The sequence below is a fragment of the Nansenia antarctica genome, assembly GCF_963989245.1.
Source record: "Nansenia antarctica genome assembly, chromosome: 2".
Lineage (NCBI taxonomy): Eukaryota > Metazoa > Chordata > Actinopteri > Argentiniformes > Microstomatidae > Nansenia > Nansenia antarctica.
In genome coordinates, this window is record NC_137675.1 from 44,347,525 (window position 1) to 44,359,509 (window position 11,985).

The 11,985-nt window shown below is 50.1% G+C and overlaps 1 protein-coding gene across 1 annotated transcript in view; it reads right to left on the reverse strand.

The window, feature by feature from the left end:
• ypel3 (yippee-like 3) overlaps window positions 1-11,985 on the reverse strand; it is a 14,202-nt gene extending 2,217 nt beyond the window's left edge. The window contains exons 1-3 of the mRNA XM_080524081.1: window positions 11,665-11,985; window positions 7,178-7,296; window positions 6,866-6,909 (exon numbers count right to left, since the gene is read on the reverse strand). Of these exons, the coding sequence (XP_080380207.1) occupies window positions 6,866-6,909; window positions 7,178-7,294 (161 nt within the window). The 5' untranslated portion in view covers window positions 7,295-7,296; window positions 11,665-11,985. The remainder of the gene's footprint in view (window positions 1-6,865; window positions 6,910-7,177; window positions 7,297-11,664) is intronic.

The window sequence follows — 11,985 nt, forward strand, 5'->3', positions numbered from 1 at the left end:
ATACTGGGACAGTTTCCCACATCCAAATGACCAACATTGACATTTTAACCATTTAGCAGCCACTTTTATCCAAAGCGACTTAAGAGGTTACTCCAGTCTCCCTGGAGTCATTTGGGGCTAAGTGCCTTACTCAAGGGCACACTAGTGGTGGTGTTCCCAGGTGGGATTTGAACTCATGACCCACTAGGCCACCACTACCCCTAGACCCAGCACTGTGAGGTAGGCCACCACTACCCCTAGACCCAGCACTGTGAGACCACTACCCCTAGACCTAGCACTGTGAGACCACTACCTATAGACCTAGCACTGCGAGCCCACTACCCCTAGACCCAGCACTGTGACCCCTAGACCCAGCACTGTGACCCCTAAACCCAGCACTGTGAACCCTAGACCCAGCACTGTGAGGCTAGCAGGGTTTGTTAAGAGGATTTAGAGGATGCGTGGTCATGATAGTGTTCCGAGGCTTAAGGGAAATAAACAGACGCATTGCAAAAGGACCTTTGGACGTTACTAAGATACGGGTGCACTGTGATGGCAACAGGGCAGCAACCAACGGCTGTAGATGGAATGGACACACTCAAGACTGACGTCACCCAATTAGTTTCAGCGGCAGGAGCTTCAAGTAGCATTGACATGCCTACTTCCTCCTAGCCGTCTGGTTGATCAAGCAAGCAATCATAACTGTAACTATTCTCCCTCTCTCATGTCTATTTGTGTTGTTACTAAGTCACATCTTTTGACAAGCAAAGACACACAAAGCTCAGGCCTGCCAGTCATGTCTACCACAGAAGGGTGGATCTGTCCAGACGTCCCTCACAGCTCTGCTCCACCTGGCTGCTGGCAGCACTTCACACATCCTCACCGCTACTATCTGCCTCCGGCGCGCCGCCCAGGGTTGCCAGACAGGATTGACAATTTCCAGCCTAACCACAGTCAAAAAAACGCTTAAACCAGCCCAAAACCTATTGTCAGAAAACCGCTAATTAGTATTGGGCAGGTGCCCTTCTCCTGCCCTCTAAACGGTATGTCTGTTGCCAATGATGTTTGTAAAATAAAATAAGATAAAAACCCGCCCCTGGCAACCCTGACGCCGCCTCCTGCTCCATTGATGTGGTCCATGCTGCCATGACAACATGCGTGTTTTAAACAGTGACCTACTGTAACCCTAACCCTCCACACCTGCAGCCTGTAGAGGAAGCTGGGGCAGGGAGCCATGGGAGCACTTAGCCTAGCGAGCTGACGAGAGAGAGCCCAGACACACCACTAAGCCTGTGTACCAGTTAGGTCACAGAGCCGTGCACAGTGCACGTGAGGCAACGCCTCCAACCTGATTAAGGTGTTTACTTTAGTTACAGCAAAGAATTCATGTTAGCAAATAAGCTACGTAGCTAACTACCTGTATCAATATACATACAATTAAATGATGCACTGTATATACTATACTATATTTTAAAAGTTGAGTTCCAAGAGATAATTTCATGGCATAGCTAAATATATTGTTGTTGTGAGTGTTATCATATTACAATGCTCACATGAATATTATGTAATACACTGAATAAATGTTCAATAAAAATAACATGACAATGACATTTAGTTTCTAGTACAAATACGTGTAAAATAGTCTGTAATAAATAATGAATCACAGGTCTAATGAATGTCATTTGACCCATTTTTTGGCTATAGATGAGCAGATTTGCACTGATATGTATTCAATTACTTAAAACAGTACCAAGTATCAGTGTCACAGTATCAAGTATCATTTCAGTATCAACATTTTGACACTAAACCTGGTATCGGTATCATAGTCAAACTTCTGGTATTGTGACAATAATCATGACTGGCTTGATAAGATACTATTTTCTGTAGTAGGTAAATTAATGACAGATAATACATAAATCGGCTCCAAATACTATGCTATTACGCTGTAGCCCTACTTAACCCCATTTGTTGACAATATTACAGTAACTACAGTCATAACTAGTGACTACAGTCACATGTGAATTGGGAAATGCGGGTAGACCTCAGCCAGAGGCTCACCTTCCCACCCGAAATTGCAGCGACCAACCTGCGCCCAGACCTAGTCCTCTGGTCCAAGTCCTGCCGGCGTGTCTTCATCGTAGAACTGACCATGGGAGGAGGCCATCGATGAGGCATTCGAACGGAAGAGGCTGCGGTATGCCAACTTAGCAGTCGAAGCAGAGGGGCGGGGCTGGAACGTGAAGGTGTGGCCAGTGGAGGTGGGCTGCAGAGGCTTTGTAGCCAGCTCCACCACAAGGCTCCTGAGGGCAGTAGGGATCAGAGGCAATTAAAGAACTGTCCACTGCAGCAGAACGGAGCAGTCACTGGCTGTGGCTGAAACGTAGGGACCCAACATGGGCTCCCAAATGACCACGTGGTGCCACCGTGCGACACACACCCAGGCCTGATCAGCCTGTGGTGGGCCAACCTCGGCAGAGGGTGTCTTGTGATAAATGGCCGAAACACCCAATGAGGTCGGGGACCACAACTGAAGATGTGTCGTACTGGTGGCACCACGTGATCATTGCCAAATTCCACTCCACCCAAGAGGACATCTCCAACTCCACTCAGTCAATTGTTGTGCTGAATATTTAGGGATTTTAACATCTAGTCCTATTAAGAATCCTGATGTCTGGTGTCAAAACCAGTGACCGCTGCGAAAGGGCAGCTGACAACCTGGGAAAGACCTGGTGACGGCTTGAAGAGACAGCTGACAGGAGGGAACAGACCCCAACGGGGCTGGCATGGGTTAGCTACCCGTGTTGGCAGGAGCCTTTCACTACACAGTGACTTGGTTCCACCCAACTATGGCTACGAAACGTTCAAAAGGAAAAACACCCCTAGAGTCTGCGAGAGCGGGGGCGGAAGATGACTCATCGGCGGATCACACGGTAACAGACCCTGGAACGGAAATGACAACGAATCAAATGATCAGCACGGTAGTTGACGGAGTAACAACACTGGCAGGACACAAGCTACAAAGCTGCATCTGTGGCTGGAAAAAGATAACATCAGAGAAGGGTCTCAAGATCCACCAGGGCAGGAAAAAGTGCCTAAGAGAGCTTAGCGAGGTGCCTTGCATTGACCACTACTTCCTCAGAGGTCGAGTGAAGCCCAGTGGCAGGATATTCACCACAGTCCACAGGGTATCAGAACCCCAGACGAAGCTCAACCAAGCACAGATCCATCAACGGACATGAGTCCAGAGCCTATCCAGCCACAGACAGCAGTAGAGAGGAAGATGAATGGACGAAAGCCTCAAATCTTGTGGCCTAAAGCCTGCCAGAAAAAGGAGTGGGAAAACACCGACACAGACCTTGTCCATCTTCTAGAAGGTCTGAAAGGGGGCGTGGAAAGAAAGCTGGACAAGATTGGAGAGATCATTTACAGCTATGGAGCAGAGAGATTTGGGGTGAAAAGTAAGAACCATGGGACACAGAAGGAACCATCAGCCCATCTCAAGTCCAGGAGACAACAAGAGATTGAAAGACTTGTGAAAGAAAGAAGGTGCCTGAGAAAACAGTGGAAGAAGGCCACAGAAGTGGAAAGGAAAGGACTTGAGGCACTACAGGCCGACATCAAGCAGCGTCTTGCAACACTGCGAAGAGCAGAATGCTTGAGAAAGCAACACAAGAAGAAAGAGCGAACGAGGACTGCCTTCTACAGAGATCCCTACAAGTTCGTCAAAGACCTCTTTGTCAAGGAGAAAACGGGGACCCTCAAAGTACCCATAAGGGAACTAGAGGAGCACCTGAGGAAGACCTACTCCGACAACCAGAGGCATGTGCCAGCCAGCATTCCGGATGACATGCCACCAATCCAACCACCTGAGCACCAGATGGAAACAAGGGCCCCTACATGGAGCGAAGTTGAGAGCACAGTAAAACGGGCAAGAACAGCCTCAGCCCCTGGGCCCAACGGCGTTCCATACAGGCTATATAAGAACAGTCCAGGCGTCTTGAAATACCTCTGGAAGCTAATGAAAGTGGCATGGGAAAAGGGAATCATACCAAAGGCATGGCGAAGGGCAGGAGGGACTGATTCCCAAAGAGAAGAATTCCTCAACCATCGACCAGTTCCGCCAGATCAGTCTACTGAATGTGGAAGGAAAGATGTTCTTCAGTGTTGTGGCCCAGAGGCTCTCAGTATTCTTGCAGAAGAACAACTTTGTCGACACCTCAGTGCAGAAGGCAGGGATAAGTGGATTCTCAGGATGCCTGGAACACACAAATGTCATCTGGCACCAGGTACAAACGGCCAAGAAGGAGAAGAAAGACCTGCATGTGGTTTTCTTAGATCTTGCCAATGCCTTCGGGTCAGTGCCTCATGAGATTTTGTGGACAGCGTTCAACTTCTTCCAAGTCCCAGAGGGCATCACAAGGCTGGCCAAAGCCTACTTCCAGGACCTCCAGTTCTGTGTTACAGCACAAGCCAGTACAACTGCATGGCAGCACCTCGAGATAGGCATAATGGCGGGCTGCACCATCTCTCCACTGGCGTTTACCATGGCAATGGAGCTCATTATTTGAGCATCCTGATGGGTTGTTGGAGGGGTACGGTTGAAGAGCGGGCTGCGTCTTCCTCCAATCAGGGCGTACATGGATGACATGACGACAATAACAACAAACGCATGCACCAAACGCCTGCTGGATAAACTCCAGGGAAACATCAAATGGGCACGAATGGAGATTAAACCCAGCAAGTCCCGCAGTATCTCCATTGTCAAAGGCAAGCTCGCCAATGAGAGGTTCCACGTCAACAACGAGCCAATACCAACAGTTCTGGAGAAGCCTATCAAAAGCCTTGGCGGCTGGTATAGCGCAGAACTCAAAGACTCGAAGCAGGTGGAACAACTCAGGAAGGATACAATCAGTGGCCTCAAGCAGATCAACAACACTGCTCTCCCTGGGAAGCTGAAGCTGTGGTGCTTTCAGTTTGGGCTGCTGCCCCGTCTCATGTGGCCAATTTCCATCTACAAGGTCACACTATCCCATGCCAACCGGCTGGAGAGACTGGTGAATGCACAAGTGAGGAAGTGGCTTGGACTGCCGAGAGGCCTTAGCCGTATAGGCCTGTATGGCAACGGAGCCCTCTCCCTACCAATCTCAAGCCTGGTGGAGGAGTACAAATGTGCCAAATCAAGGCTGGAAATGACTCTCACAGAATCCCGGGATCCATTCGTCAGAGGTGCTGCTCCGATCCTAGCAACGGGGAGGAAATGGAAGCCATCTGCAGCAGTTGCGGTGGCAAAGACCGCCCTCAGACACCGGGATATAGTGGGGCATGTCCAACATGGCAGAGGGGGCCTTGGTTTGGAAACAACACCCACATGGCAAAAGGCTACTCCAACAGAACGGCGGAAGATGGTGGTTGAGGAGGTGCGCCACCAGGAGGAAGCAGCCAGGTGCGCCAAGGCAGTCTCCCAAGCCCAGCAAGGCCGCTGGATGAAGTGGGAGAGCGTGGAGAGGAGGAAAATCACGTGGAAGGAGCTGTGGAGCATGGAGTCTAATAGGCTAAGTTTCATCATCAGAGCCACATATGATGTCCTGCCCTCTCCTACCAACCTACATCTCTGGTATGGAGAGGACCCAGCCTGTCTCCAGTGTGCAGCCCCAGCAACCCTCAAACACATCTTGGTGGGTTGCAAGACCAGTCTAACTCAAGGAAGATACACCTGGCGCCACAACCAAGTGCTAAAGTGCTTGGCTGCCGAACTTGAGCACAAGAGGGTAACCACCAACGCCATGCCTCTAAATGCCCAGACTACCTTTCCACGGAAAACAATCTTCATCCGGGAAGGGGAGAAACAGCGGACCAAGCCATCACCTCCAGACTCAGGCCCACTGAACGCAGCCCGGGATTGGGAAATGCGGGTAGACCTCAGCCAGAGGCTCACCTTCCCACCCGAAATTGCAGCGACCAACCTGCGCCCAGACCTAGTCCTCTGGTCCAAGTCCTGCCGGCGTGAACTGACGGTCCCATGGGAAGAGGCCATCGATGAGGCATTCGAACGGAAGAGGCTGCGGTATGCCAACTTAGCAGTCGAAGCAGAGGGGCGGGGCTGGAACGTGAAGGTGTGGCCAGTGGAGGTGGGCTGCAGAGGCTTTGTAGCCAGCTCCACCACAAGGCTCCTGAGGGCAGTAGGGATCAGAGGACAGGCCCAACGGAAGGCAATTAAAGAACTGTCCACTGCAGCAGAACGGAGCAGTCACTGGCTGTGGCTGAAACGTAGGGACCCAACATTGGCTCCCAAATGACCACGTGGTGCCACCATGCGACACACACCCAGGCCTGATCAGCCTGTGGTGGGCCAACCTCGGCAGAGGGTGTCTTGTGATGAATGGCCGAAACACCCAATGAGGTCGGGGACCACAACTGAAGATGTGTCGTACTGGTGGCACCACGTGATCATTGCCAAATTCCACTCCACCCAAGAGGACATCTCCAACTCCACTCAGTCAATTGTTGTGCTGAATATTTAGGGATTTTAACATCTAGTCCTATTAAGAATTCTTAGATTACAGTCTTACAGATTACCCAGCATGCCTCACTGAGGCTCAACTCCTATTCTCCAGATGAGAGTTCACTTCAGTAGCTCAGAAGACGTGGATGTGACAGACATGTGTGAATCAAATGAGATGGACTGTTCATCTCAGGAAGCAACAGTGACCATGAATCTGGGCTGCTGCGTCTCTCAGCCAGTCTCCAATTGTAATTAAGCTTAGAGGACAAACATACTAATTCAAGTCATTTCAATATTACTTTGACTGTAGTTAATCCCATAATGGTTTTCCTCTAGTTAATCCCATAATGGCTGCAGTCCTGGAAGATAAGTAAGGTTACTCACACTGAGTTGAAGAGGTAGGCCCGCCCCTGGCTACCTTGGAAAGACTGAGAAAGAAAAAAAGGAAATGAAGACAACAGCACACAACACACACACACACACACATAGAAAAGTATACTATAAGATTATTCAATAGACACTTCTGAGAGCCAACACATAATACAGTACACCAAGAATCACCAACATCTGCTGGGCTAACTTTGGACAGTACAGATCAGAGCCACCCCCACCTGCGCTGCGGCCAGAACCATGCATGAACACACTCTGACTGGGCTGTTTCACTGCACTGCCACAATAAAAGTCCCCATGGCTCACCTTGGAGATGAGGTCGTCATGGTTGGCCAGGTGTGCACGGCAGTGAACACAGCTGTAGCGGCGGTGGCAGGTGTCCAGGTAGGCCTGAAACGTTTTAGCCTTTGTCAGCTTCACCATGTCTAGGAGGAGAGACAAAGGAGACAGGAGACATAGCACTTAATAATAATACCGTAATAATAATAATAATTGTTTTATTGCCATGCAATCAACTTGTTGTCAATTGTTGGAATGTGGCATTTTTTGCTCTAGGCAGACTTCTTGGGTTCATTATGCTCGACTGCGGGAACTCCAAATGTCAAATTTGATGGTGAGGCTAAATGAAAGTGCAACAGTTTTTCCTGAATAACGAGTAGGCTGTTCAACTTGGCCCAGTGGGAACAGAACTTTTGTGCACAACCACGGTAGACAGAAACATGGCTAAATTACAGAAATCCATAGAAAAGGTTGTGAAATCCAACATAACACCATTCAAGGCACATTTAGGAGAGAAAGTGAACATAATGTCCAAGTCTTTTAATTGTATCCTGTTCCTGTCCAAAATGTAAACATACTATTTCTGTCTCCTCTTGACACAGTGGCACAGCAAGACCCGTTGTTGATGTTTTTCACACATGCAATTTGTAAGTCAATAGAATTTGGCGAAGAAAGTCCCAGTCCACTGACTCACTAGTCCCAGTCCACCTACTCACTAGTCCCAGTCCACCTACTCACTAGTCCCAGTCCACTGACTCACTAGTCCCAGTCCACCTACTCACTAGTCCCAGTCCACCTACTCACTAGTCCCAGTCCACTGACTCACTAGTCCCAGTCCACCTACTCACTAGTCCCAGTCCACCTACTCACTAGTCCCAGTCCACTGCAGTGTTTCCTCTACATGCATTTCATCGTGGCGGACCGCCACGATGGAATTTCCTCCGCCACCATTCAGATTTCTCAAAAAAAAAAAAAAAAAAAATTAGGCCGCTTTTCAGACCTTCACATCGCTAGACACACCCACAAGCGCGAAGCGACGCGCTTGCAAAACTGTTTTGTGATTGGTCGAATACATCTAGGCTGCGTGTAGTCTACAAACTACTTCAAATGTTACAATATGCGCGACGACGGTGCTGGATCCTGGATCTGTGCATCGGTGTGCAGGAAGAACACGGAGCAGGCGCCAGACCAGACTAGATGATCGTGGAGTGAAGATATTATGAAAGTGTACGTGCTTGTCGATCACCCGTCGCATCGCGTACGCTTTAATAATCTCTTCACTCCACAATCATCTAGTCTGGTCTGGCGCCTGCTCCGTCTGTTTTTCTTCCTGCACACAGGTAAACAGATCCAGGATCCAGCAGCGTCTTCGGGCTCGCGCAAACAAACCCGGCGAATTTTTTTACTTGCCCCAGGCAAGCGTTACTGTTGAACCCTGCTGATACATGATTCTTCCCTGCACATTGACAATGTTTTCTCTCTCCTCTTTCTTCTGCGTTGTGAAGGGATCCACTGCAGCGTACACGAAAAGCGGCTACTGTGTCAACCGCTTCCCATAATAGTTACAACAACCATAAAGCCTCCATAATGATAATGAAAAGAAGGGGAGACGATTTTTTTATTGACAACGGAATTACATGCTGGAAAAACATGCAGACACAGACAATAAGAGACACACGGGAGAAGTACAGGAAAACATTTAATTTTTTTGGGCCATCCTCGAGTTTTGGCTGAAATTACGTCGTTGTTTTGAGCGTGCGCGCACGTTTCATGCGCGTGCACGCGAAAAAATCGCGCGCGCGCTATGCGCACGCGCGGTCAGCACTACCCGACACCATTGTACAAATTCCTGGAGGAAACACTGCACTGACTCACTAGTCCCAGTCCACTTCCTCACTAGTCCCAGTCCACTTCCTCACTAGTCCCAGTCCACCTACTCACTAGTCCCAGTCCACTGACTCACTAGTCCCAGTCCACTTCCTCACTAGTCCCAGTCCACTTCCTCACTAGTCCCAGTCCACCTACTCACTAGTCCCAGTCCACTGACTCACTAGTCCCAGTCCACCTACTCACTAGTCCCAGTCCACCTACTCACTAGTCCCAGTCCACTGACTCACGAGTCCCAGTCCACTTCCTCACTAGTCCCAGTCCACTGACTCACTAGCCCCAGTCCACTTCCTCACTAGTCCCAGTCCACCTACTCACTTGTCCCAGTCCACCTACTCACTAGTCCCAGTCCACTTCCTCACTAGTCCCAGTCCACTTCCTCACTAGTCCCAGTCCACTTCCTCACTAGTCCCAGTCCACTTCCTCACTAGTCCCAGTCCACTTCCTCACTAGTCCCAGTCCACCTACTCACTAGTCCCAGTCCACTGACTCACTAGTCCCAGTCCATTTCCTCACTAGTCCCAGTCCACTGACTCACTAGTCCCAGTCCACTTCCTCACTAGTCCCAGTCCACTTCCTCACTAGTCCCAGTCCACTTCCTCACTAGTCCCAGTCCACTTCCTCACTAGTCCCAGTCCACTTCCTCACTAGTCCCAGTCCACTTCCTCACTAGTCCCAGTCCACTTCCTCACTAGTCCCAGTCCACTGACTCACTAGTCCCAGTCCACTGACTCACTAGTCCCAGTCCACTGACTCACTAGTCCCAGTCCACTTCCTCACTAGTCCCAGTCCACTGACTCACTAGTCCCAGTCCACTTCCTCACTAGTCCCAGTCCACTTCCTCACTAGTCCCAATCCACTGACTCACTAGTCCCAGTCCACTTCCTCACTAGTCCCAGTCCACTGACTCACTAGTCCCAGTCCACTTCCTCACTAGTCCCAATCCACTGACTCACTAGTCCCAGTCCACTTCCTCACTAGTCCCAGTCCACTGACTCACTAGTCCCAGTCCACTTCCTCACTAGTCCCAGTCCACTTCCTCACTAGTCCCAGTCCACTGACTCACTAGTCCCAGTCCACTTCCTCACTAGTCCCAGTCCACTTCCTCACTAGTCCCAGTCCACTTCCTCACTAGTCCCAGTCCACTTCCTCACTAGTCCCAGTCCACTTCCTCACTAGTCCCAGTCCACTTCCTCACTAGTCCCAGTCCACTTCCTCACTAGTCCCAGTCCACTGACTCACTAGTCCCAGTCCACTGACTCACTAGTCCCAGTCCACTGACTCACTAGTCCCAGTCCACTGACTCACTAGTCCCAGTCCACTTCCTCACTAGTCCCAGTCCACTTCCTCACTAGTCCCAATCCACTGACTCACTAGTCCCAGTCCACTTCCTCACTAGTCCCAGTCCACTTCCTCACTAGTCCCAGTCCACTGACTCACTAGTCCCAGTCCACTTCCTCACTAGTCCCAGTCCACTTCCTCACTAGTCCCAGTCCACTTCCTCACTAGTCCCAGTCCACTGACTCACTAGTCCCAGTCCACTTCCTCACTAGTCCCAGTCCACTTCCTCACTAGCCCCAGTCCACTGACTCACTAGTCCCAGTCCACTTCCTCACTAGTCCCAGTCCACTTCCTCACTAGCCCCAGTCCACTGACTCACTAGTCCCAGTCCACTTCCTCACTAGTCCCAGTCCACTGACTCACTAGTCCCAGTCCACTTCCTCACTAGTCCCAGTCCACTGACTTACTAGTCCCAGTCCACTTCCTCACTAGTCCCAGTCCACTGACTCACTAGTCCCAGTCCACTTCCTCACTAGTCCCAGTCCACTTCCTCACTAGCCCCAGTCCACTGACTCACTAGTCCCAGTCCACTTCCTCACTAGTCCCAGTCCACTTCCTCACTAGCCCCAGTCCACTGACTCACTAGTCCCAGTCCACTTCCTCACTAGTCCCAGTCCACTGACTCACTAGTCCCAGTCCACTTCCTCACTAGTCCCAGTCCACTGACTCACTAGTCCCAGTCCACTGACTCACTAGTCCCAGTCCACTTCCTCACTAGTCCCAGTCCACTTCCTCACTAGTCCCAGTCCACTGACTCACTAGTCCCAGTCCACTGACTCACTAGTCCCAGTCCAGTGACTCACTAGTGCCAGTCCACTCCACAGGCATGGGCTTGTTTTGTTGCCTGCACTCGGCAACGTATGCAATACAGTCTCAAAACTTGACTTGATAGGATGCCAGTTATACGTGGCAACATATACGCAAACTCAGTGGAGGGTCCAGAATAGTCCCTAGTCCTCCTAGCTAGCAGCACATTCAGCAGGCATGGGCAAGACCCACGGAGACCAGGCCGACAACAACAACAACAACAACAACAACAACACTGCACCGTCAGCTAGGCTAACTGTGTTCCTCTCTCTACACTGCCTTTCACAAGCAGACAAACATACCCCAAACCATTTTCCTCGTGCATTTGTCCTAATATAACGTTATAGCTCAAGTAGCTACTGTAACACGACTCTACGTTCCTTTATTAGCTTACCAAGCGGGTCAACAGACTAGAGGCGACGTGCAGAAAGTCAGGCTACGCGACACTCGCTAGAAAACATTTCAGAAATGTGACTCACCGAAAGTGTCGTGTTTTCTACTGCAGACGGACAGGTTAACCAAGCTACGACCAGCAGACTACCGTCGGGTAGGTCAACTGAGATACATCAGTAGCTAAATTGCTCAATCGTCGAGGGAATCGCGTTGTAGCTGCTGACACCGTACCAGGTCACTGTTCAGCCAGCAGCCACTGGGCTGTGATGAAGGCTATTTTAACTCACCGCTTCTCACACTAGAAGAAGAACCCTTCAAAATAATGATAGTTACACGCGCCTTTTCTGGCCACTAAAAACAATGAAAAGACGATTAAATGAAATAATCGTAAACTAGTTTGCGCGATT